The sequence below is a fragment of the Misgurnus anguillicaudatus genome, chromosome 14, assembly GCF_027580225.2.
Source record: "Misgurnus anguillicaudatus chromosome 14, ASM2758022v2, whole genome shotgun sequence".
Lineage (NCBI taxonomy): Eukaryota > Metazoa > Chordata > Actinopteri > Cypriniformes > Cobitidae > Misgurnus > Misgurnus anguillicaudatus.
The window spans coordinates 4,210,311-4,234,021 of record NC_073350.2 but is presented as its reverse complement, the minus strand read 5'-3'; the positions used below and the strand labels follow the sequence as shown (position 1 = coordinate 4,234,021).

At 38.6% G+C, this 23,711-nt stretch overlaps 1 protein-coding gene across 12 annotated transcripts in view; it reads right to left on the bottom strand.

Annotated features, from left to right (window-relative positions):
• The window catches only part of atp2b2 (ATPase plasma membrane Ca2+ transporting 2), a 204,354-nt gene that overhangs the window by 10,347 nt on the left and 170,296 nt on the right, over positions 1-23,711 (bottom strand). For 8 of the 12 annotated variants that reach the window (XM_073875747.1, XM_073875752.1, XM_073875751.1 and 5 more), the window contains 10 exons: positions 20,074-20,308; positions 19,556-19,791; positions 13,771-13,956; positions 10,138-10,225; positions 9,055-9,161; positions 8,146-8,337; positions 4,708-4,921; positions 4,368-4,579; positions 3,928-4,035; positions 2,292-2,477 (listed from right to left, as the gene is read on the bottom strand). In XM_073875747.1, coding sequence (XP_073731848.1) covers positions 2,292-2,477; positions 3,928-4,035; positions 4,368-4,579; positions 4,708-4,921; positions 8,146-8,337; positions 9,055-9,161; positions 10,138-10,225; positions 13,771-13,956; positions 19,556-19,791; positions 20,074-20,308 — 1,764 coding nt within the window. Of the gene's footprint in view, positions 1-1,018; positions 1,191-2,291; positions 2,478-3,927; positions 4,036-4,367; positions 4,580-4,707; positions 4,922-8,145; positions 8,338-9,054; positions 9,162-10,137; positions 10,226-13,770; positions 13,957-19,555; positions 19,792-20,073; positions 20,309-23,711 lie in introns of all 12 variants that reach the window. The other 4 variants (XM_073875753.1, XM_073875757.1, XM_073875758.1 and 1 more) reach the window with 2 other exon arrangements.

The window sequence follows — 23,711 nt, the reverse complement described above, 5'->3', positions numbered from 1 at the left end:
CGAAAAGAAATTATTGTCTCTGCACTTCACCCATCCATTGCAACACCGAACACTTCAGTCATTTCCTGCCGGCCGTGGGTTTCGAACCACCGATCTCTGGGTTATAAGCCAGTCTCGCTAACCACTCAGCCACACGGCCATATGTTAATTTTGTATATAAGGCACACTTATTGCATTCATAACACGGACGCAACATTATGAGAATAGTTGAGAATATTTTCATGTTAAATTGTTAGTATGGTCATATATTTTAATATAACGAACTAGTATGCATTTAATTACAGATTTTTAATTGTACATTTAGATGAATTTGTATATAAATAAAGAAAGCAGAAAACACAGTACTGTATAAAATAATATAAATGACGTCCAAAAAATTACCCAGTTCAAACGTCAAATGTTGCCCGTAAATATGACATCCAAATGACGTCCAAAACATGACCCAGTTTAAACGTCAAATTTTGCCCGTAAATATGACGTCCAAGTAGGGTCATGGTTGGACGTCCAAATAGTAGACCTAGTTTGGACGTCGAATAGATGTCCAGAATTGGTCATGGACCGACGGACCCAATATAGACACGATCTGCACGTCTATTCGACGTCCTGTGTTTAGTGGGCCCATAGCTGTACGACACCTTGCTTAAAAGAAAGTAAGCGAGAAGGTCGGACAATCTGGTAAGTTGTAAAAAACGCTCCTTACTGTCTGAATTTTACGTGCGAATGATGCAAATTTCATGCACGAATGAAGTGAGTTAACTCAACATTTTTAAGCGTCCAACTACGCACAAACAGCACGATTTATTAGCTTAATTTGCGTCTGGTGTGAATGCACAGTAAGAACGTATGTGGTTTGTCTCTCCAGATATTGAACATGTGCCATTTTAAAAGGACAAAAAGTGCAGTTCAACAGACTAATTCAATATGCTATGTGTTTATTAGTTTTGTTGTGACTGGCTGGCACCATGTCTGATGTCATTGAGGCATCCCTGACAGACACCCAGAGAAGAGTCTCACTCACGCCCAGAGGGAGCAGCAGCAGTGCTGGTAGGAGAGGAAAGGGCATTGGACAAGGAAACATGACTAGGACTAGAAACATTGGTTACATCCTGATTCTGGCTGGTGGTGGAGGACTGGCGTCTCAGAGCCCCCTGAAAGGAAGTCCCGCTCTTGAATGTGTTCACTACCTCGATCTGCAGGGGGGGAGGGGAGAGAAATACATGGAGGATGTAGATTCTCATCACACATTGCAACACTTCAATTAGCATCAACATCTTAAATTAGCATAGAGACTTTGATGGTTTCAGTCAGGTCCTCCTCGCCATTGCGGTCACGATGACACCTTCAAGAGCTGTTGGTAGGTGACTGACCTGCACTTTAGGACTGAATCAACGCCTAGAAGAGCATTGTTATCAAATCACAAGACACACAGCAGGCAATTACTGTTGCACTATTGTCCATGCCATCACTAAAATGCCAATTTTATCACATGCATTACACAATAGGTCAACTGTTTTTACTAAATGTCAGGTCCTAAAACTAGCATTGAAACTTAAGACTGGACACAGTCAAAACTATTAATCTTAAAGTGGATTTTTTTGTTCATGGTGTCTGAAGATGAAGGGATGGGTATCAGCACAGATGCACGATTCAATTGTGATTAGATTTAATATTTGAGTCATATTGATTTAATAGAAGCTGGACTACACTTTCTGGAGAGATGTTTTAGTTAAGTGTTGTACCATGAACAACATTTTCAAATGGTGATTACACATGATAGATGGACATATACTTTCAAGAAAACTTCTGTTTTTGATTTTTTAACCACATATTTATACTAAGCCTGTGCCCTGATACTGGTAAAGGCTCTCCTGCGTTCCTACAGAGAATGCAGGTAAGTGTGTTTGGAGAGTGGATGATGGATAGCTATAAGAAGTTAATATTATTCAAATATATTTTTATAAGTTTTTTTTGGTCTAAATTCATCCTGGATTTTACATCTGATGGGGCCAACATTTTAAAGTAATGGCCAGTGATAGATCTAGATTCTTAACACAAGTGCTTTAGTTTCTGTCAGTAATGTAGTTTGGCATTGAGTCGAGCTGTGGTTCAACCTCTGCACTGTTCTAAATCAGGCTATAAAACATGCTGCCAGAGACGCAGATGCTTCAATCCCAAGTGCATAATTACAACTGATGTACAATGAGTACAGTACAGTAGTATAGTAACTTCATGCAGTTGGCGTTTCAATGCACAATTCATGCATAACATATCAGACTGATGATGATTCTTACCTGGGTCTGGATTCTGTTAAGGCCTCTAAACCAGAGGATCTGCCCTCGCCGTAGCTCTCTCTCCGCGTGATCGATCTCCTCCTGGTCCTCATTGAGTTCTTCCTCTGCCGTCATTTCATCCTTCTGCGTCAGCCGACCGGCTCCTTTCAGGAACCGCAGCTTGCTGTTCGGGATTGTTGATATTACCTGATCCATAGTGAGAAAGCGCATGATATACACATTTCAAAACATGTACAACAAGGTTTTTAAACTTGCAGGAGAAGAACACGTTTGTGAAAACATTTGCTTCATAATTAGGGGTCAAAGACTATTGTAATTGACTATTGTAAAACTATGGCAGCCGTTAGAAGCGTATGTAGGAAAATGATGAAATTTGGCACACAGATAGAGGACTGTCTGAAATGTTACCACACCAAATTTCAGAGTCTCTATGTCAAACCCTTTAGTGTGTAAGTTGTAAAAACTAAACAATTTTTCCTTTGAATCCTTGGCCCATATGACGTCATTTTCCAAAAAGTTCTGGAATTCGTGTTGATTCGCCAATCCGTTGTCTTATAGACCATTTCAAAAGATGTAAACAACACTGGTCCAGAAGCACTTCCTGTTTCCGTTTTTTAACACTAGATAAACTTCACGAGTTCACACTTACAAATAAGTTGGTAAGATTAAATTAGTAAACGTATTTGGCGTGCTGTCCGGGGAGAGGGCTCTGAGCTCGGAACTGGGCCCGAACGCAGAGTATCCCCCCCCCCAGTTTAGGAATTAACCTGGTGAGTGAGAGGTGATGGGGTGGTGGAGGGATTCTGAAGACTGCAGAGGATCTTTGCAGAGTCAAACTGTGACTTATATATGGCGTGCATTTGTCCTGATTGGGTAGATATGATGATTACTGATTGAGGACATCTGGTGGTACTAGAGTATCTGTTGATTACTGATTATAGACGGCTGGAAGTACTTAAGTGGATTATTTGACGTGCTCCTCCCGAACTACGTTAATAAAACATCATGTTGGGATAAAATAAACCAACAGAACATATATACCTGAATTAACTGAAGTTAAACAAACATCTTAAAGATAATAATATACGTGAAATAAGAAAATAACTGTCACAAACTGTAACAGGAAGTGTTTCTGGACCAGTGTTGTTTACATCATTTGAACTGGTCTATAGCGTGTCAACGAATTTTACATAGAGCACGATTCGAGGCTAGGTTAGTAAAGAGCTGCGAAAGAGTGCTTTAAAAACATCCCCATAACCATAGATGAAGTTTTCCAACGTTTTTAAACTGCTCACCCAAACTCTACTTTATTTCCTTTTGTTCCCTTGTTTGGCTTGACTCTGTTATTGCTGCTTGCAGCTATATTTGTATTTTCTTCACATTCATAATTGTTTATAAAAATAACGCAGAGTAAAACAAAATGCACCAATTTTTTATCTTTCAGTTAAAAAAATGTATTTACATTACATGTGTGCATTTGTCAGACACCTTTATCCAAAGCGACTTACAGCATATTACAAGGTATACACTTTTTATTGGCATGTGTGTTCCCTGAGTTTGAACCCTTGATCTTTTTGCTTCGCAATGCTCTTCCACTAAGCTATACAGGAGCACAAACAAAAAACAAAACGCTTACCTGTCCCCAAACCAGTTCTCCTAGCCCAAGGAACACACACCACATCCACTTCTCCAGGTCAAGAGGAGAACAGCTGAATGGTTTTCCTCCAAACTGCACAATCACAATCTGAAATGTGAGGAGCGAATGAACATACTTGTCCAGTTTTTGGACTAACTGGATAACTGTAACTTGTTATCATCCAGCACATATTATATGCATTGATCAAATTTGGATTCGGCTTAAGTGCGGACTTTGCTCCAAATATGCAAAGGCAATTTCCATATAAATTAGATTGTTGAAGGATGATCCCCTGAGAAGTGCGAGTTGCTCTGGCTCTGTTTGGCCAGCCTGACACAGCAACATCATTGGTTTGAGTTTGTGCTGAGATTATCTGTTTCTTAAAACATCTTTTTAAAAAGACAATATTTGTTTGGTTGAATCATGAACGCTGCTGATACCTGAATTGCAAAAGTGCCCAGAACAATGGAGCAGAAGATGGGATTTCTGAAGATGCCGTCAAACACGTTCCTCTCTCCGTGGATCTTGCGGGCATTGATCTCGTTGAAGAGCTGCATCATGACAAAGGTGTTGAAGATGATGGTGTAGTGCTCAGATGGAGGGGAATGGAGCGGAGCATGTCTGCCGCTGTCAATGTCAAAGATCTGCTCACCTGGATCATGTGGAAACGTGAGTTAAGATCATACATTTATTTCATGTAAGTCGTGGCTCATGTGGACTTTTAATCTAACAACTGATTTATGAATCGCTATCGTTTCTTTAAATGTACTGTATACTTACCCACAAACAGCAGTGTGAAGATGATTATAAGCTGGTAGACACCGTGGCCCAGGATGTTCTTGGTCATGGTACTAGAGATCAAAGGTTTGTTTCGACCGTAGGGTTTTCTCATCAACAAAGATTCAGTAGGAGGTTCGGTGGCCAAAGCCAGAGATGCAAAAGTGTCCATGATCAGGTTAACCCACAACATCTGTACTGCTTTAAGAGGAGAATCCTGTAAGAACACATCACATATGATCTGTTAAAGGACACATATTATGCAAAATCTTTGAACATACATGTGTGTTGGCAGTGTGAACACAACAACCCTACAATGAAAAAATCCTCATTAAACCAAAGCAGTTTTATTGAACATGCTGTTTTGATTCTCTTGTTAATGTGACATCACATTGATAAAGCCCCACCCACATCCACTGACTGACTGCTTAATTTTACCCAAATAGTTTGCTTAATGTGTTTGTTAACATGTTGTAGCACTCACTACAGTACTATGGTCTCAGACTGTATTCAAAGGAATCTATTTTTACCAAGAGCTCTCACTGTCTAGCTCATTTGCATTTAAAGGTAAAGACATAAATAGGGGCATTTTGGACAAGCTATTGCAAATTATCTTTGGGGTATTTTGAGCTGAAAGTTCTTAGGCACACCTGGGACTTATATTAAATTCTATTAAATTTACTTCTTGTAAAAATAGGTACAATATGTGCACTTTAAATCACATTGCATTCTGCTTGTTGAAATTAGAGATAAAATATGTCTCTGTCTGTTAAATCACAGACTAAAGTCTTATAATCTAATGATGAGATATGGAGAATCAATGTTTAATTTCACTTATTGATTTGACATTGATCTCAATCTTTGACATGATCTTACCCAGTCAATATTAAAGATATCAAGGTTTCACTGAATGTTCTTTATATCAGTGGTTCATAAACTGGGGGCTGCGAGATGATGCCAGGGGACCCCCAGTTTGTGACATTTTATAAAATACATTTATTTATCATGAAATCTGTGTAATTAAACCTAAAAAAATAAGTCTATTAACCAACAGTACTACTTTGTATTACTTAATGGGGCGGTTTCCCGGACCAGGGTTAGCTTAATCCAGGACTAGGCCTTAGTTTAATTAGGAAATATAACTAGTTTTAACAAACATGCCTTACTAAAAACATTACCTGTGTGCATTTTGAGGTAAAACAAAGGGCACTGATGTATTTTAAGATATGTAAGTGCCAGTTGTTTTCAGTTTGGACAGCTCTTAAAAGTGTTGAAGTCTAGGACTAGTCTAATCCCTGTCTGTGAAACCGCCCCAATATGTTTTGTTTAAGTAAAATGTGAAATTTTAGAACAGTTTTTTTATCGTAAATTTACTTGAGGGGGGGGGGCGCACGAAAGAATGCACACGGAAAAAGTTTGCGAACCACTGCTTTATATCATGTAGGATGATTTTAAGATGACCAGTCGACTGATATGACTACATATTGTAATGCAGATCCATAGACCCTTAAACTGACATTTAATTTGACTCATTATCTCAATTTTAGTGTCTCATTAGAACAACAACCTCATTCTCATAACAGTTCAGACTCTTACACTGCATAATTTATTAGGTACTCAAAGAAATTAAACAATGTTATTTTTGATCATAGACATACAGTAAAGTCCTTGGTCTAGTAATCTACAAGCTATTGTCCAGATTTTTAATTTATTATCTAGCAGTCTAATTTAAGATTTTATTGTAGGTGAAAAAATCACAATGTATATTATGTAATATGAATGACTGTGTATGTTTTTTTTTTTTTAAGGATTGTGCTTTTGCCTATGTTGAGGTGTTGTGTTTCTGTAGGGTGACCATATGTGCCATTTTTCCGTGACGCAGCCTCCCCCGGATTTCGGGCGTGTCTTCCGGAAGTCGTATTTGTCAACCGCATACGACATCGAGGTTCTCACATTTCAGTTAAAAACATATATAATCATTGTAGTTTCATTCTTTCAATCTTGAAATGTATCGGTTGCTTTTCTAAGAATAGAACCTGAATTAAATAAACCTCGATGAGGTATGCGGTCAACAAATACGACTTCTAGAAGACACTGGCCAGAACGCATCCCAGAAAAATGGCAGTTATGGTCACCCTAGTGTTGTGTATGTCGGAGGCATTGCTATGCTGTTTTTATAGTCATCTGAGTGGTCTCTTGATACGCTTTGAGTCCCATTCATTTAAAGGAATATTCCATTTTCTTAAAAGAAAAATCCAGATAATTTACTCACCACCATGTCATCCAAAATGTTGATGTCTTTCTTTGTTCAGTCGAGAAGAAATTATGTTTTTTGAGGAAAACATTGCAGGATAATAATTAACATTTAACTCAACACATAACAGTTTTTTTCAACGGAGTTTCAGAGGACTATAAACAATCCCAAACGAGGCATAAGGGTCTTATCTAGCAAAACGATTGTCATTTTTGACAAGAAAAATAAAAAATATGCTCTTTTAAACCACAATGTTTCGTCGAGATCCGGTCCAGCGCGACCTAACGTTAATGCGTAGTGACGTAGAGAGGTCACGTGCTACATATATAAAACGCACATTTGCGGAGCATTGTAAACAATAAACTGACACAAAGACATTAATTAGTATCAGTTGACATACAACAACGTAGGAGCGGTCCTCTTTCAACACACTTGTAAACACTGGGGCGGAGTTTCGTGTTCGTTTTCTGTGACCTCTTGACGTCATGACGTATTGCGTGGGGTCACGCTGGCGCATCACGACCGGATCTCGACGAGAAGTTGTGCTTTAAAAGTGTATATTTGTTATTTTTCTTGACAAATATGACAATCGTTTTGCTAGATAAGACCCTTATGCCTCGTTTGGGATTGTTTATAGTCCTTTGAAACTCCGTTGAAGAAAACTATTAAGTGTTAAGTGTTAATTGTTGGTGTCTATTAAAGTCCATTAAAATGAGAAAAATCCTGCAATGTTTTCCTCAAAAAACATAATTTCTTCTCGACTGAACAAAGAAAGACATCAACATTTTGGATGACATGGTGGTGAGTAAATTATCTGGATTTTTCTTCTAAGAAAATGGAATATTCCTTTAAAGGCGGAGTCCATGATGTTTGAAAGCCAATGTTGATATTTGAAATCACCTAAACAAACACGCCCCTACCCCAATAGAATCTGGACCTTCTGTTGATAGACCCGCCCCACACATACGCAAACCGGCATTTGATTTGATTTGATTGGCTATAAGTGTGTTTTGGTAGTCGGCCCGTCTCCTTTTCCAACGCGTTTTTCAAACATCGTGGACTCCGCCTTTAAGTCTTTATGGGATTTTTTATTATCTGTCAGTTGTCGATTTGTATATTCAATCACTTAAAATAAATGAACATTAATGGTTTGGGCTGTACCAGACTTTCAGATCTTATTGACAGACCTGTGTGATACAGGCTCCGGTGAAGGCAACGATCACAGCCACCACATTAACCGTCAGCTGGAACTGAAGGAACTTTGAGATGCTGTCGTAGACGTTGCGTCCCCACATCACAGCCTTCACAATGCTGGAGAAATTATCATCTGTCAGGATGATGTCAGATGCCTCTTTGGCCACATCTGTCCCTGCGATTCCCTGCCAACAGACAAATATACATATTAGTCATAAACGTAACAAACAAGATAACACAATCTCTGTAAACTTTAAATACAAGTATTTTGATAATTTTACAAATAAAAATATTAGATGTTATAATGTTATATTATGCAGTTGTACTGCCTATATAGAAATGATTTATTTACTGTAATACATTTATTCCACTTATGATTTTCAAGTAAACATGTTACATTGACAAATATAAGGGATGAGTAAAGAAGTGACAGAAACTACATGTAAGAGCAAGACTAAACCGGACAGTGAGTGGCTCATGTTTTACCACACAATGTGTTTGTAAAACAAGCTTGAGGGACTGTATTCCCTTAAGCCACAGCTGACAGTAAAATCATGGTAAATACCACAGCGAGGAAGCGGCCCGCAGGCAGAGCGTGTCAGTTTGATAAAGAGGAACACAAGAACAAGCTCTCCGATGCTACAGCTGAACTCTCAGTGAAAATAGAAAATCACAAGGGGGTGCTGACACCAGCTGTATTTTCGGCTCATGCGAGCGAGTGACAAAAGTCACAGGCATCGGCTGTAAAAAGCAGCTCGTTGCACTAGGGGGCGATCTGGTGCTGTGTGATAATACTGAAAATGAGGACAGTCCGTATCTGAGTTCAGACTTGAGGATGAAATTACAACATCACAGGCTGCTTTTCCACAGCTTAATGACTTTGGCAGCGTAATGGTTCTCACCATGGCAAAACCGACATCGGCTTTCTTAAGGGCCGGACCGTCATTGGTTCCATCACCGGTTACAGCCACCACCTGCCTCTGGTCCACAAGAGTACTATCAATTATACCTGTTAGATAATTTAAAAAAAACTGTATTATTATACAGAGAGTTTCCAATTCATGAGATCTTATTATTTATTTCATCTGATTATTCTTAATTATCTTTTAGCATTTTTAAGTGTAAGATTAATGATTTTTATATTGCACAATTTATGAAAAAGTTAAAAGGGAGGTTGTCTAAAATGCAGTAGTCAGGATTTGAACATCAAAACGTAACATAAAGAACATGGTGTGAAAATATAATCTTGATATCTTTATTATTGACTAAGGACTAAGAAATGAATTTAAATGAAACTTTGATAAGATTTTGGCCTTGATTTCACATTCTTTAAATATAATATGAAGTTATGAAAAAGTGTTATTCTGTCTGCATAGAGCATGATGGTGTTAACACAAGCATTCAGGCTATGTGAGATTATATAAATCATAACAGTAATAACCTAATAAATAACTATTTAAACAAACAATAAAGTAACCAAGAAAATCTCAAATCAGTTAGTAAGATAGATAGTCTGACTGCTTTGTGTTCTGTTAAGGTTTTGCTTTTATCACAAACCTATAATAGTGATATTTGTCTTACAGTAGCAAACACAACCAATCATTTATATTTATTTATATGATATTTTATACAATGGGTCTGATGAATGCTTTATTCTGATTGGCTGACAAACATTCAACGGGTGTTGGTTATTTTTCTGTAAACCGCACACCTGACCTGTCAAATGTCTTAAAATGAAACCAATGTTTGTGGTATAAGAGGAACAATTGACTCCAATCCTTTGAATTATTTGTAAATAATGGCCCATAGTCAATTTATCCTTACATACGTATCTATGTTATGTACTATTAAAATGTATCACAGCCTTACATACAAAAAAAGAGAACTAAAACAATAAACACTGAACCAATATAAATGCATTTTTCTCAAGATGTCTTCACAAGAATACATCTACTCTCCTGTTTCTCAAGTGAGCTCATACATACCTTTGACAAGTGTGTGTTTGTCTGTCGGTGAAGATCTGGCCAACACTCGGAGTTTGGGCCAAACCTTATCAATGCGTTCCTGCTCGACCTGTTGAACACAACACAAGTCTTCGATCAAGCTACTGAAAAGTGTCTATACAATGCATAAGGCGTGAAGTGGTTTATTATGTAAAAATGTTTTTGGCTGGAAGAAATGGTCATTCATCAGAAAAAGCAGTAAAATGCAGCAATCACATTTACATATAATTGTGTATAAAACACACCATCAATCATTTTCATGTGGATTGTCCAATACTTAAAAAATAATCATCTATCAATGTGTTCAAAAGCAATCAACATGAATCACAGCTCAGCATTACTTACAGAGAATAAAATGCAACTAATGTAATAGCTACATAATTAAATAGGCAATAAATTATGAGAATACCGCAATGAAACAACATCACAGTAAGAGCCTGGTTATACTCTACAATGTGGCTGAACATCAGTTAGGTAATAAATTAAAGCAATAAACCCTATGAAGCTGTGCTTTTTAGTGAAGCAATAAAACATTGTTGCTATAAACACACAGCAGCAAAAATATACCTGTAATTTATACTAAATATATTATTCTTCAGCTACAGTATGATAGTTTTTTTTTTTAGAAAGAATTCAATAAAGTTGTTGCAAAGCAACTACTGATGCGTACGATTACCTGAGTACTTGAAGATGAAAGTGACGATTAATCATGAAGACAAATATTGTGTGAGCTCAATTTTACTTTGTTCTGATTGGTTATGACAGCGAGTAGTATCTGAAGGATTGGTTAGTGTTCCAAGAGTGACTGTGTGTTCACACCAGATGCGGAGGAGGCGGCAAAAACACACTATTCGCACATAGTTAGACGCTTGAACATTTTAAGTTTACTCGCTTCATTCACGCGTAATATACTAGTCCTTTGAGACATTACGTGTAGCAGTATGCAGTTTTTGCATCATAGGAGGGCCTTAACTCTTTCGCCGCCATTTAACTCTTTCGCTCTTTCGATTTTCTGTCTTTCCGCAATACCACTATTATCCACCAGGTGACACTTCTGCAACTTATACAACCCGGAAGTAGCGCCTCACGCGAAAGAGAAAGAACTCCGTGTATGCTTTAAAGATCGCTCTGCATCTGGGGCCGGTTGCACCAGCTGTGCGTAAGTTACAACGTAGCTTAGTTACGACGTAAATGGGCACTAAGTTACAACTTACGCATTACTAAATGTTTTTGCGTTGCACCATTAAACTTAGTTTAAACGTAACAATACGTTGTAACTAAATATTTACGGAAGCCTCTGTCCATGAATAACGCTTGGAATAAGATGTCAGACAGATTATATTACATTGATGAGCTCGTATAAATTATGAAGAGCCACAAGTTCGTCAACGAGTTTTCAAGAACTGTTTAATTTTCTGTGTATCCATCAATTAAAATAAGATTTAAAATTTCTTCCTGTTTATTTTCTCCTCCATGTGTGGGATAGATATTTTAATTAAAAGTGTAATGTTTTGAATTCGATAACGTTTGCTTTAACGTCTTTTTAACTTTCAGTTTAGGCGAGACAAGAATGAGTTTGAAATTACGTACTGTTCAGACTATTTCCTGTTTACCCATTACCCATTATAAGGCTTGTGATTGGGTTAAGAATAATAGACGTCATTCTATGCGACAACGCAATACTTTGCGGAGAGCTTACGACCTACTAGCTACGTTCTGCCTTAAGAACAAATGGTGCAACCGAATTAAGTAAAGAGTTAGTTATAAACTAGCTAGTAGTTACTAAGCCTCTAGTTTGGACTTTACGTCCCAGTTTAAGTAAGAACTTGCGAACGACTGGTGCGGCCCTACCCCGATCTCTATCAAAAGTCCTTCGCAAAAATGGAATTATCTCAGCTTTTTGCTCAAAATTGGGTGTTTTTGAAGAAACCTACCCATGTTTGAGAGGTGATTACAAGAGAGCTAATGAAGGTAGGGTGAAACGTTTTTTTTTTTTTTGAAAGCAGAGGGTCTGTTTTTTCATCTGATATATTGTTTGTTTATATATTTAAAGAAGAACATTTTCTGGAAGGCGTTAAACTTTTGTGAAAATCATGAGAAATGCTGGCGCTGACTGGCAACTTTTTTTAGAGTTAAATAGCTCAAATTGAGTAAAATTACCAGACTGTTCAACTTCCTTACTCTTCCAAATAAGATCCTTTTAAACTCTGTAAAAGTACGAAGATGTCACGTGGAGTGATGATTGTCCATTGTTGTTTTGTATTTCTGCCTCCGCTTGCTTCTTGAAATCACGTCACTGCTAGAGCAAGCTCCTGATTGGTTAACGTGGCGTGAAAATCTGCTAAAGTTCAGATTTTTCAACTCACGTGGATCACGCGGCAACGCTCAATTTGTGCGGAACGCGCTATCTGTGCCGCCCGTTCCGCACCTTCTACGCCACGCCATTTGCGCTTACCGTGCCGCAGGATGCCTTTTCACGTCTGTGCATTGACTTAACATGTAAATCACTTGCGCTTGCCGCCTCTTCTGCATCTGGTGTGAACGCATCATAAAGGTTTGAAGCAAAGAAACGTGCATAAACGTCAATATTAATAACGCGTTAACGAAAATTAATTTTTTACGACACTAATTTTATGAACGTGCAATTAACGCAACACGCAATTTCAGTTTGACCCTTGGCCTAACACGTTGTTGGATAAATTAAGACACAACCTTAGACAGTAAATAGTCATCTAACTTCTAAAATGATCTTTATTTGTACGTTTTCTGAGAGGTTTACCATCTTAAATGCTAATACAAATGATGTGTGTTCATCCACATGCACATCTGAGATTTTGGTTTGCAAGAATTAGAAAATCAAGTGCCAGACTTGCTTGATGTTAAAATAGTTATAAAAAATTTTTTAGGTTGTCAAATAAATTGTTGGTGTCCCCAGAATACTTATGTGACATTTTGGCTCAAAATACCCCAAAGATTATTTATTATAAGACGTTAAAATTGCCACTTTTGAGGTGTTTTGGGGTGTGTCTTTTAAAATGCAAATGAGCTTATCTCTGCACTAAATGGCAGTGCCATGGTTGGATAGTGCAGATTGAGGGGTGGTATTATCCCCTTTTGACATCACAAGGGGAGCCAAATCTCAATTACCTATTTTTTTTAACATGCTTGCAGAGAATGGTTTACCAAAACTAAGATACTGGATTTATCTTATTCACAATTTCTAGGTTGATAGAAGCACTGTGAACTTAATTATAGCACTTAAACTTGGAAAAAGTCAGATTTTCATGTGTTTCCCTATTAAGAGAGATAAAGTTCAGGACCTGATTGATGTTAAAAGAGTTATTAAGAGCGATAAGACATGAAAACGATATTCCTTGCACTGACTGACATATTTAAAGAAGCGCGACTCTGATATAGACACACATAGACAGAATTACAGTTTTAAAAAATGTCTGTTTTGACAATATTTCACGCAGATATAATCTGTTATGTCTTAAGTGAATGTTTGGTTAACTGTTGAGGAAAAATATCTGATTTGTAGCATTATATTAGATGATTCAGAAATCCATGACTTAACTATGGTTAATTTTTAATGTAGAGTATATATTACAGTACCTCTCCCTTCTCATTCCTGATTCTTCGGTTGAACTCTTTCCCATCGATGCACAGGAAATCTTCTCCGGGGTGGATAATCCCGCACTTGATTGCGATGGCTCTCGCGGTGTTGATGTTGTCTCCCGTCACCATACGCACAGTGATGCCTGCACGCTGGCACTTCAGGATGGCGTCTGGCACTTCTGGGCACAAAAGTGGGCTTTGAGTACCTCTGTCTGCTCAAGCAAAGGAGTCTCTGCAAACCACAGAGCAGTGTCTGTGAACGGGAACACCATGCAAAACACACACGATTCGATGAGACCGCATGATTTAACGTCTTACTTGGTGGAGAGCTGGCACGTTTAGATGCTGCGGTGAAAGATGTGAATGCTCATTAGGAGAAATTCAAAGAGGTTCACAGAGGTCCTGATGTAATTATGCATTGGTGCTTTCTCACGCAACAAAGAAGAGAATGAATCATTAGCGGTTTAGTTTGTGTGATCGACTTGATTATAAAACATGAGTCAGCACGTGACTCAGTGAAAATCCAAACTGTCTCCTTTTTTAAGCATTAAATTTAAGCACATTTTCCAATTATTCTCATTACTTAAATGCAAATAAAATCCGACTGAAGATGAAGATGAAATATGATCTTTTCAATTGGACATTTTCCAGTCTTGTTTACTTTACAGCTTGCATAATTGATATTTCATCCTGACGCAGTATATACTTATTAAACGCTAGAGTCTTGGCAGAGAAATGAATCCAGGCACAGACGTTATGGAAATGGGTGACGGTCTAGACACCGAAGTGTGAGATGGTATCTCTTTGACTAGACGTCCAAGTATTTCTGAGAAATGTCAAGATGATCCAGCTTAACTCGTCAGGAACTTCATTAATAAAACATCATGCCAAAGAGGAAGGTGGCTGGTAACACTAGACTTTTTAGACCAATGGATTTATTTACAGATTCTCTGGTTTCAGCTGTTTTAATCGGGAAAGGAGCACCTCGTGTTGCACCCGGTGTAAAATTAACATAGTGTTAATAATATGAATGTGATGAAACCCGGGTCGTGTTTTCAAAACGCTATTATGCAAACCAATTAAATGTTCAAAATCATATCACTGCTGTTTCGAAGGAGAACAGAGGGTTCATCTTGAAGTCATTTTGTGTTCCCTCACTTTGTTATACTGCAGATGTTGCTTTCTGGGACAGACTTCAACAAACTGACAATTACTGAGCGTGGCTTTAGAGACGGAGTTAGAGAACGGCAAAGCAAACAAACTGCGTGATAAAAGAAAGAGATTAAATAATGCAGCAGTATAGACGCCTCCTCCGTCCCTGTGTGTGAAGATCTGCCATCAGCTGAGAAGGTGTTTTCAAAGAACGCATATAGACCTGACGCAATGTCTTCTCAAATCCCCAACATTTCTTTTTCAAAGCATCCTAACCCATTTAAATTATGGCTGAGATGCTTTTTGAGTTGTCTAACAGGCTACATTTAAATAAAAGTCATTTTTGGACACTTGAAATCTTGAAAAAAGGCTTCTTTAAGGTGGTTTTTGCACTGGGAATGTTTGCTATGGTGTGATTGTTCCTGGTGTACCACACAGGACTGTCTGGTTTCACATTGCATTCATCTTACGTTATCACCAACGCACACATACGAAAGGAGGAAAAACACAACACGATTCATCATATTTTTGGTAAATTGGTCCTATTATGCAAAGGAGAGCAAGCGACAGCAGCGCATATAGAGGGGTTGCAAGTTTACAAACATTGCAGGGTGCGCGCGCATCCAGGGGGCAGAAAGCCCGATTGGTGAGCTGATCTGCTACTGCAACAACCTTAATTATTGAAGCGTTCTTTATTGTTTGTATATAAATAAGACTTGATTTTAGTTGGATCTGTTTTTCTGTCTTTATTTTTGCAGTTTTACTGTGATACATGTATGAATTATAATTTTATAATTATAATGCTAGTAACGTAATAGTCGCATCTACTGGTATGTTAACATCAGGCACCCAGCACTGACTCTGTTGGTACTATTTTCCACGCAACAATTCCTTGGCATTTTGACTTACAGACACCGCTACTAGCATACAACACAATGCACTTCTCTTCTTTCTGCCCCTCGGTTGCGCGCACAACCAGTTAGTGACGTCGCCGTGCAACCCGTCTATATGCGTCACACACTGCAAAAAATGACTTACTTAGTATTTTTGTCTTGTTTTCAGTACAAATATATACAATTTCTTAAATCAAGATGAATTTTCTTGATAAGCAAAACGACCCAAGAAAATAAGTCTACTTTTTAGACAAAAAATATACAACGTAAGTGAATTTGTGCTTTAAACAAGCAAAAATAAGCGCCAATGGGGTGAGCTTTTAAGAAAAACTTAAATTTATTTTTAGATTTTTTTAAGAACAAATTCACTTAAATTTGATATATTTTGTTGAAAAACTTTTTCTTGGCGTAATAGCACTTTTGGGAGTACTTGGACTCGCCTGAAAAGTCCGCTCCCCTTCTCCCTCTCATAATGAGAGAGGGAGGGTGTTACTGCGCCGAGTCGAAGTACTCCCAAAAGTGCTATTACGCCATAAAATGTAGCTCCTCTTTTAAATCCGCTTAGAAAAGCGCTACGTTTTATTTTGTACCACCAAACTTGCTCGTATAACTAACTACTCGTCTTAAATAGGAAAAATGTTGATGTGTTTGGTCACTTCTAACTTTATCTCTAAATGGTACCATTGAATGAATGGGGCTAAGCTAAATGCTATCGAAGTGTCGCAGCGCGCTCCAGCGCTTATGTGCATGCACACAGATGATAGAGGGATGTATCAACAATTCTTAGTTAAGGTAATAACATATTTTAATATTGAAAATGAGTAGACTATTCCTTTAATGCAAAAAATGACATTCTTATTTAGTATTTTTGTCTTGTTTTCAGTAAAAATATCTAAAAATCCTTAAATTAAGATGTGTTTTCTTGATGAGCAAAATGACCTAGGAAAATAAGTTTAGGTTTTAGACTCAAAATATAAACTTTAAGTAAATTAGTGCTTAAAACAAGCAAAAGAATCTGCCAGTTGAATAATAAAAATTTTCTTGAAATAAGTTTACTTTTATCATAAACACTTAATTTAAGAAATTTTTTCTTATTCCATTGGGTGATTGTTTGCTTGTTTTAAGCACAAATTCACTTAAATTTTATATTTTTTGTCTAAAAACTTATTTTCCTAGGTCCTTTTGCTCATAAAGAAAATACTTCTTAATTTAAGAATTTTTAGATAGTATTTTTTGTCTTGTTTTTCAGAAAAATAAGTAAGAATTTTTTTTTTGTCATCTTGTGAATCCAACACTGAAGTGACCTAAAACGCAAATCATCGACTGGCCACTAGATACAGGCTCCAAAAGGAATCCCATAGACCACCCCTCCATGTTAAAATGCCCAACTTTTTGCATAATTAAGAGTGTGGCCACTTAAGTGACAGGTGGATTGCTGCTGCTGTCGAGCTAGGTAGGTGTGGTATCAGCAACCAGGCACCTTAGCTCCACCTACGTCCAGTCCCGGCGCCATGGGCGGGCTTTAGGGGGCCGGGCCCGCCCTGTGAGTCACTAGTGCCCGCCCTGGACGAACCTGCGGTCTCCCTTCACCTGTTCACCATCTCCATGTTTTTATCAATAGGCCACTGTTATTAATTAAAAGTTATTGTTTTGTACATATATAACTCATGAATAAAAATAAAAATGTGTTTGGTATGATTTAAAAATATATATATTTTAAACGAATTTGATTGGTTTGTCAGTAGTGAGCGCGGAAATGTTTGGTTGTTTGCTAAGCGCGCCACCGCTTAATGTTAAGACACGATTGAGTGCTGCCTGCAGTGAGACAGACACGTTATGGTTCTGCTGTGATCTTTCACTATTTTCGCTGCTGAAACAACAAAAACAGTCAACATTGCGTCTAAAATGTAAGTGGCTTAATATTAATTATTTGTAGTGAACTGTCATTAAATCTGTCACATTTTCAACCGCGATGTGATGCTGCTTAACTGTATCATGTTATTAAAAATCCACATTTTTACCGCAGTATGTTTAACCCACTTTGTTAACACACTTTGTGTTTGCTGTGCTTATTTGTTTAACTTTGCGTTATTACATTATGCACTTTCGGTCGCCATTGATTAAAGGATGCAGAATCATTATCGTGTTTTGGTGATTGTTATTGGCGTTTTAAATCAGACTAGGCAACTTGTTCGGTCGAGCAAGTAAAATTCTCTTTCACTTGGCCTTTTAAAAAATCCACTTGTCTCTGATATTAACCGGACAAGCGTTGATGTCGAGCCCTGCGACGCGTTTTATTTGCGTTTAGATTGCTTCAGTAAGATAGGTCCAATCTTTACGACTTCTCCGTTGTATTGCATTAATGGAGAGGTATGTTAGTTCTTCCTCGCTTTTTTGTCCACTTAATGCATAATTAAGTTAATGATATTATGCATTGCAGTGACGTTGCTCTCATTTGTGCCCCCCCTGAAAAATGAAATGCCCGTCCGTGAATTTGTGTCTGGCGCCGGGTCTGCCTACGTCCCCACCTCTATACGGACTACCGGCACATCCAGGAACTTGACTGTAAATGTCCTCACCGCCCCTTTTTGGGGGAAAACAAACCAGACTTCTTATAGACTTCCATACAAAATAGCGGAACAAAGCAGCGTTCGTACACAGGCGGCAGGCGTAAATAACTTATGAAATCACTCGGATTAAACATGTTGAGTAATTATCTGTCCACCCTGCCTGCCATAGAGCCCGAAAGATACATTAACACATTTAATTTGATCAATATAAAAACATGTCCCTTTCATTCTCCCAGCGTCGAATTTGTGTAACAACGCTATCCAGTGATCGCTGGAAATATCGCTAAGCTAGTTAGTTGTATGGCTGGACGGAAAAGTGCACTCAGTACTCTAAATAAAAAGACATAATCTATAAATACTAAGTAACTTTCAAATACGAAGTAAAATCATTCACTGTCTTCCCTGTTGACTCGATGAGGTACAAGTAAATGTCCAGGTAAGACACCTCTGGCCAATGGGGAGCGCTGTTACACAAATTTGACGCTGGGAGAATGAAAGAGACATGTTTTAATATTGACCAAATTAAATGTGTTAATGTATCTATCGCGCTCTATGGCAGGCAGGGTGGAGAGATAATTACTCAACATGTTTAATCTGAGTGGTTTCATAAGTTATTTACGCCTGCCGGCTGTGTACGAACGTTGCTTTGTTCCGCTATTTGATGATTTGATGCTACAATGCGCAATTCATCAGTTGTCATGGTAATCGTGTGTTGTGTAAAATGATGTCTTCATCGGGCTAAAACGCATGCGCAGGTTACTTTACTTCCTGGACAACTGTGGACCAGAATGTGAGCTGCTTTTACATATCGCTCAACCGAATTCAGATCACGTCGTACAGGTAGTCTCGGCTTCGGTACCCTGGTGCATTTTTTGGGTCCGCATTACCAATTTTTCATGCAAACTGTGCCTCATTTCAAACTAAACTATTAATGTGAAAGCCCTCCAAAATGCATTTTCGTCTGTATTGAAACATTTATGTTCTGGAGTAAAGATTTCCTCTAACATTACTCTGATTGAGCATCCCAACATAACCAAATCAAACCTTAGTATTAATAGAAAAAATACACCCATACATCAAGAAATGGGCAGTTGTTGTATAATGCACAAACATGGTGTAAAATCAAGAATATTTATGATGATACAAAATGTAAGTTCTTACTTCTGGTCTGACAGGATCTTCAATCCCAACGACACATATTGCGGTCAGGTCAGTCAAAATGTTGTTTTCCTCCTCCCAGTTGGGTTCGGGGTCTGCAGGGAAGTCACGGTAGGCCACGCAGATGGTTCTGAGTCCGTCACAGGCCATGGGTTCAATGACCTTCTTCACCATCTCGTCCCTGTCCCTTGGCCTGAACATGCGAGGTTCTCCCACCTCATTCAGAATGCGTGAGCACTTCTTAACCAAAGACACCAAGATGAGTCCTCGTAATACATGATCACAGTTTTATAGTCCTATGTACATTTTCACATTATAACAATTTCGGTCAGCTTTTGGAGGATATTACCTCACTATGTAATTCTACAAAGAGCACATTTAAATGACATTACGGGCACATGAAACTGCACATTATTATAATTCAACATAATCTCCTTCCATTTGATGTGAAAATGCTTTGATACAAAAATAGTTTATCTAAAAGCTGAAACTGATCCGATGCCAGATGAAACGCACTCACTTCTTAAGGATAATCTCTGACGCTCCTTTGCTGTACATTCGGAAACTTCCATCTGGAAGTTTAATGACCGTGCTCATCGACTTTCTCACCGAGTTAAACGTGTACACCTTGTAAAGTTTCTCCTCCGGGATTTGGTTCCGGACGGTCTGGTAGTCTCGCTTCAGGTCGAGGACCAGTCCCAACAGGCCGCATTCGGTTTTGTTGCCCACTTGTTTGGGAAGACCCCCTTCCTTATCAGGAGGCTGGAATGATACAAACACAAAGCTTGGATCAGAAAGCTGCTTTGTAGTTACGAGCCGAACAGAACATGTTTTGTTAAGGTGAACAACTGTTAAAGTCAATTCCCATGACAACTTTGACAACAGGTAAAGCAACATTGCTTGGCAACCAGCACAGATGGTGAGCTATGCTGCATTGAATATTGTAACACCGACATCTTTTAATACGCCTGCACCGCTAATAGTGTTTTCTTTGAAATCACTATATCACAACCTCGATCACATATTTTTAACAAAACTGGATGATTCTGTCAAGAAAACACTCTGGGAAAACTGCCATCTTTGAACCTCTGTCACTCTCAACCTAGGACCACCGATGAATTGTTTCAAGATGACAATCTCTCGTTTGGGACAGCCAAAAATCGTGCAGTGTGTCCCGAGCTTAACAGATCCTCATGTGGGTCATTCAAGAGCATATACTGTAAAGAGAAACTGCTCATCTATTTAATATGGATTTCATGGCACCATTCAGCGAGGTACTGGCACACAACTTTCTCCTGAACAGCTGTCTTCTCCCTGGTCAGCACCTACTCCTACGAACCAAGGCATATGGCAAAACATGCACTGGCAGCTCAACTTCCTCTCTATGGTCATATCGGACCGCACGAGCCCTCGCTTGTTTCTCCTTCACACCACAGGGACCCCACTCGCTTCGCCTCCAAGGTCACATCTCTGATCGTCCACCTGCACTGATAATGACCACCCATGCTACGCCCCAGGTTTTACAAGAACTGATTGGTTTGAGCAAATGAGTGGCAAGCATCACAGAGAGATTTTGGTGTCACACGGAGGGGCTGCTGCCGGACAAACGACTTTGCCTGAAATTAGTCACATGTTATCAAAGACAAGGCAGCAAGATATTTCACCTTGTCAAGGAAGCTGTGAAAAATAGTTCTTAAAATAGCTTTAAGGTTTACAAAAAACATTACGTAGCAGAATTATTTTTGCACATACTGCTGACTTGGCATACTCATTTAAAGGAAACTTTTCCTTAAAAAATTGCTCACCTTAATGTCATGCTAATTTCCCCCATTGGCTACCATTGTATGGACACAAAATAACTTAGACATTTTTAAAATCATCTTTTGTGTTTCATAAAAGAGAGAGCTATATACAAGAAGGAGATTTGAAATGTAATCTTCTTGGTTGAGTTGTTAGAGTCATACACCATCTGACACAAACACAGAGTGCTTGTGTCACTGAATACAAAACCAAAAGAACATCACCACTTTATTAAACATTATGGACCTGTTCCCAGATTCTCAAGCAGAAGCCATTGAACAACACATGAAGGATGAATAAATCACATCAACAATAGCCAACATAGCATATAAATTACTACCAGATAGTTTGCGAGCTGGGACTTCAACAGGGAACACTTTGCTTTCACATCACTACATTATATTAAAGCATTAAAAGTAGAAACTTGGGGCCTCATGTATAAAACTGTGTGTATGATCCTTACTAAAAGTCTACGTACGCACAAAAGCCAAAAATGGCATACACCAAAAATTATGAAGACTTCTAAAACAAAGCAATGTTCCCTTTATAAATAACAGATCACCTGCAAGTGTGTGTGCGTGCATGAATCATCCTAATATCCCACCCTGCAAGCCCATTCTCCCATCAAGTTTGTTTTTTTATAAATCACAACCTTTGCGTGGGAACTGGCGTATGCACGTTTCCAGCCCCATTTTGTGCGTATGCACGCTTTATAAATAAGCCCCCTGGTGTTTTGTTGTGAGAGATGCTACTATCTAGCACAGTGTCACCAACCCTGGTCCTGTTCCCTGTTCTAGTCCCATACAGCAAAAAAGTATAAAAATGTGTTTTAAATATATGCTAAATACATTTTGCAGATAGTAATGCTTAAAGGCGGAGTCCACGATGTTTGAAAGCCAATGTTGATATTTGAAATCACCTAAACAAACACGCCCCTACTCCAATAGAATCTGGACCTTCTGTTGATAGACCCGCCCCACACATACGCAACCCGGCATTTGATTTGATTTGATTGGCTATAAGTGTGTTTTGGTAGTCGGCCCGTCTCCTTTTCCAAAGCGTTTTTCAAACATTGGGACTCCGCCTTTAATTATATGCTTATATTTAGTTTTAACCCTCAGTTCATATATTAACACACATTTCTAGATGTATTTCAGGGGCAAAAATATATATTTTTTCCTGGCCAAAATATAAAAGTTTGTACAAAATGTACACTCCCTGACAAAAGTCTTGTCGCTTATCTATCTTGTAGAGACACCTGCTATTAACCTGACTTTTAATTAATCATTTGGTGTTAGCAATAGCTAATATGAAAAGCCAAAACCCTCCCAAATAATGTTTAATGCACTGAAATAAATTAGTTTCACTGAAAAAAGATTGATCATTTAATCAAGACAGAAAGGTCAAATTTTGGCAAGACAAAAGTTTTGTCGCCTATACAAAAATTGAACAAATTTACTGCAAATACAAAAATATGTCAGCAAATTCAGTAGTGGTGCTGTGAGATCCAAATTTTCTTGTATGACTTCCATGAGCTTGAAGGACTGCATCCATGCGGTTTGGCAAGGATTCATACAATGTATTGATGAAGTCATCAAGAATAGCAAAGAAAGCAGTCTTGCATGCCTCCCAGAGTTCATCAATATTCCTTGGTTTGGTCTTCCATGCTTCCTCTTTCATCCTACCCCACATATGCTCAATGATGTTCATGTCTGGTGACTGGGCTGGCCAATCCTGGAGCATCTTGATCTTCTTCGCCTTGAGGAACTTTGATGTGGAGATGGAAGTATGCGATGGAGCACCATCCTGCTGCAGAATTTGGCCTCTTTTATGGTTGGGAATATAAGAGGTAGCTAAGATTTCTTGGTATTTTAGACTATTGATGTTGCCTTCCACCCTGCAGATCTCTCGCACACCCCCATACTGGATGTAACCAGACCATGATTTTCCCCCCACTTCACTGTTTTCTGGGTGAATCTTGGATCCATGCGGGCTCCAGTAGGTCTCCTGCAATATTTGAGGTGACTGTGGTTTAATTCAACAGAAGATTCATCTGAAAAATCAACCTTCTGCTTTTCCAACGTCCATCCTTTTAACAGGCTGTGAGCCTTGGCAAATGCCACATGGTTTTTCAATTGTCTTTTGTTTAGAGCTGGCTTCTGGGCACTGATTCAACCACGGAGGCCATTTAGAGACAAAATCCGACAAACTGTTCTGGTTGACACAGGGACTTCAGGTGACCAAGTCTTGTGGAGCTCTGCTGCAGTGGAAAATGGGCTGGCATTGGATTTTCGAGCCAACAAACGGTCCTCTCGAGCAGTTTTTTTGCGGGGTCTACCTGACCTGGGCTTGTCAAAAATGTCTC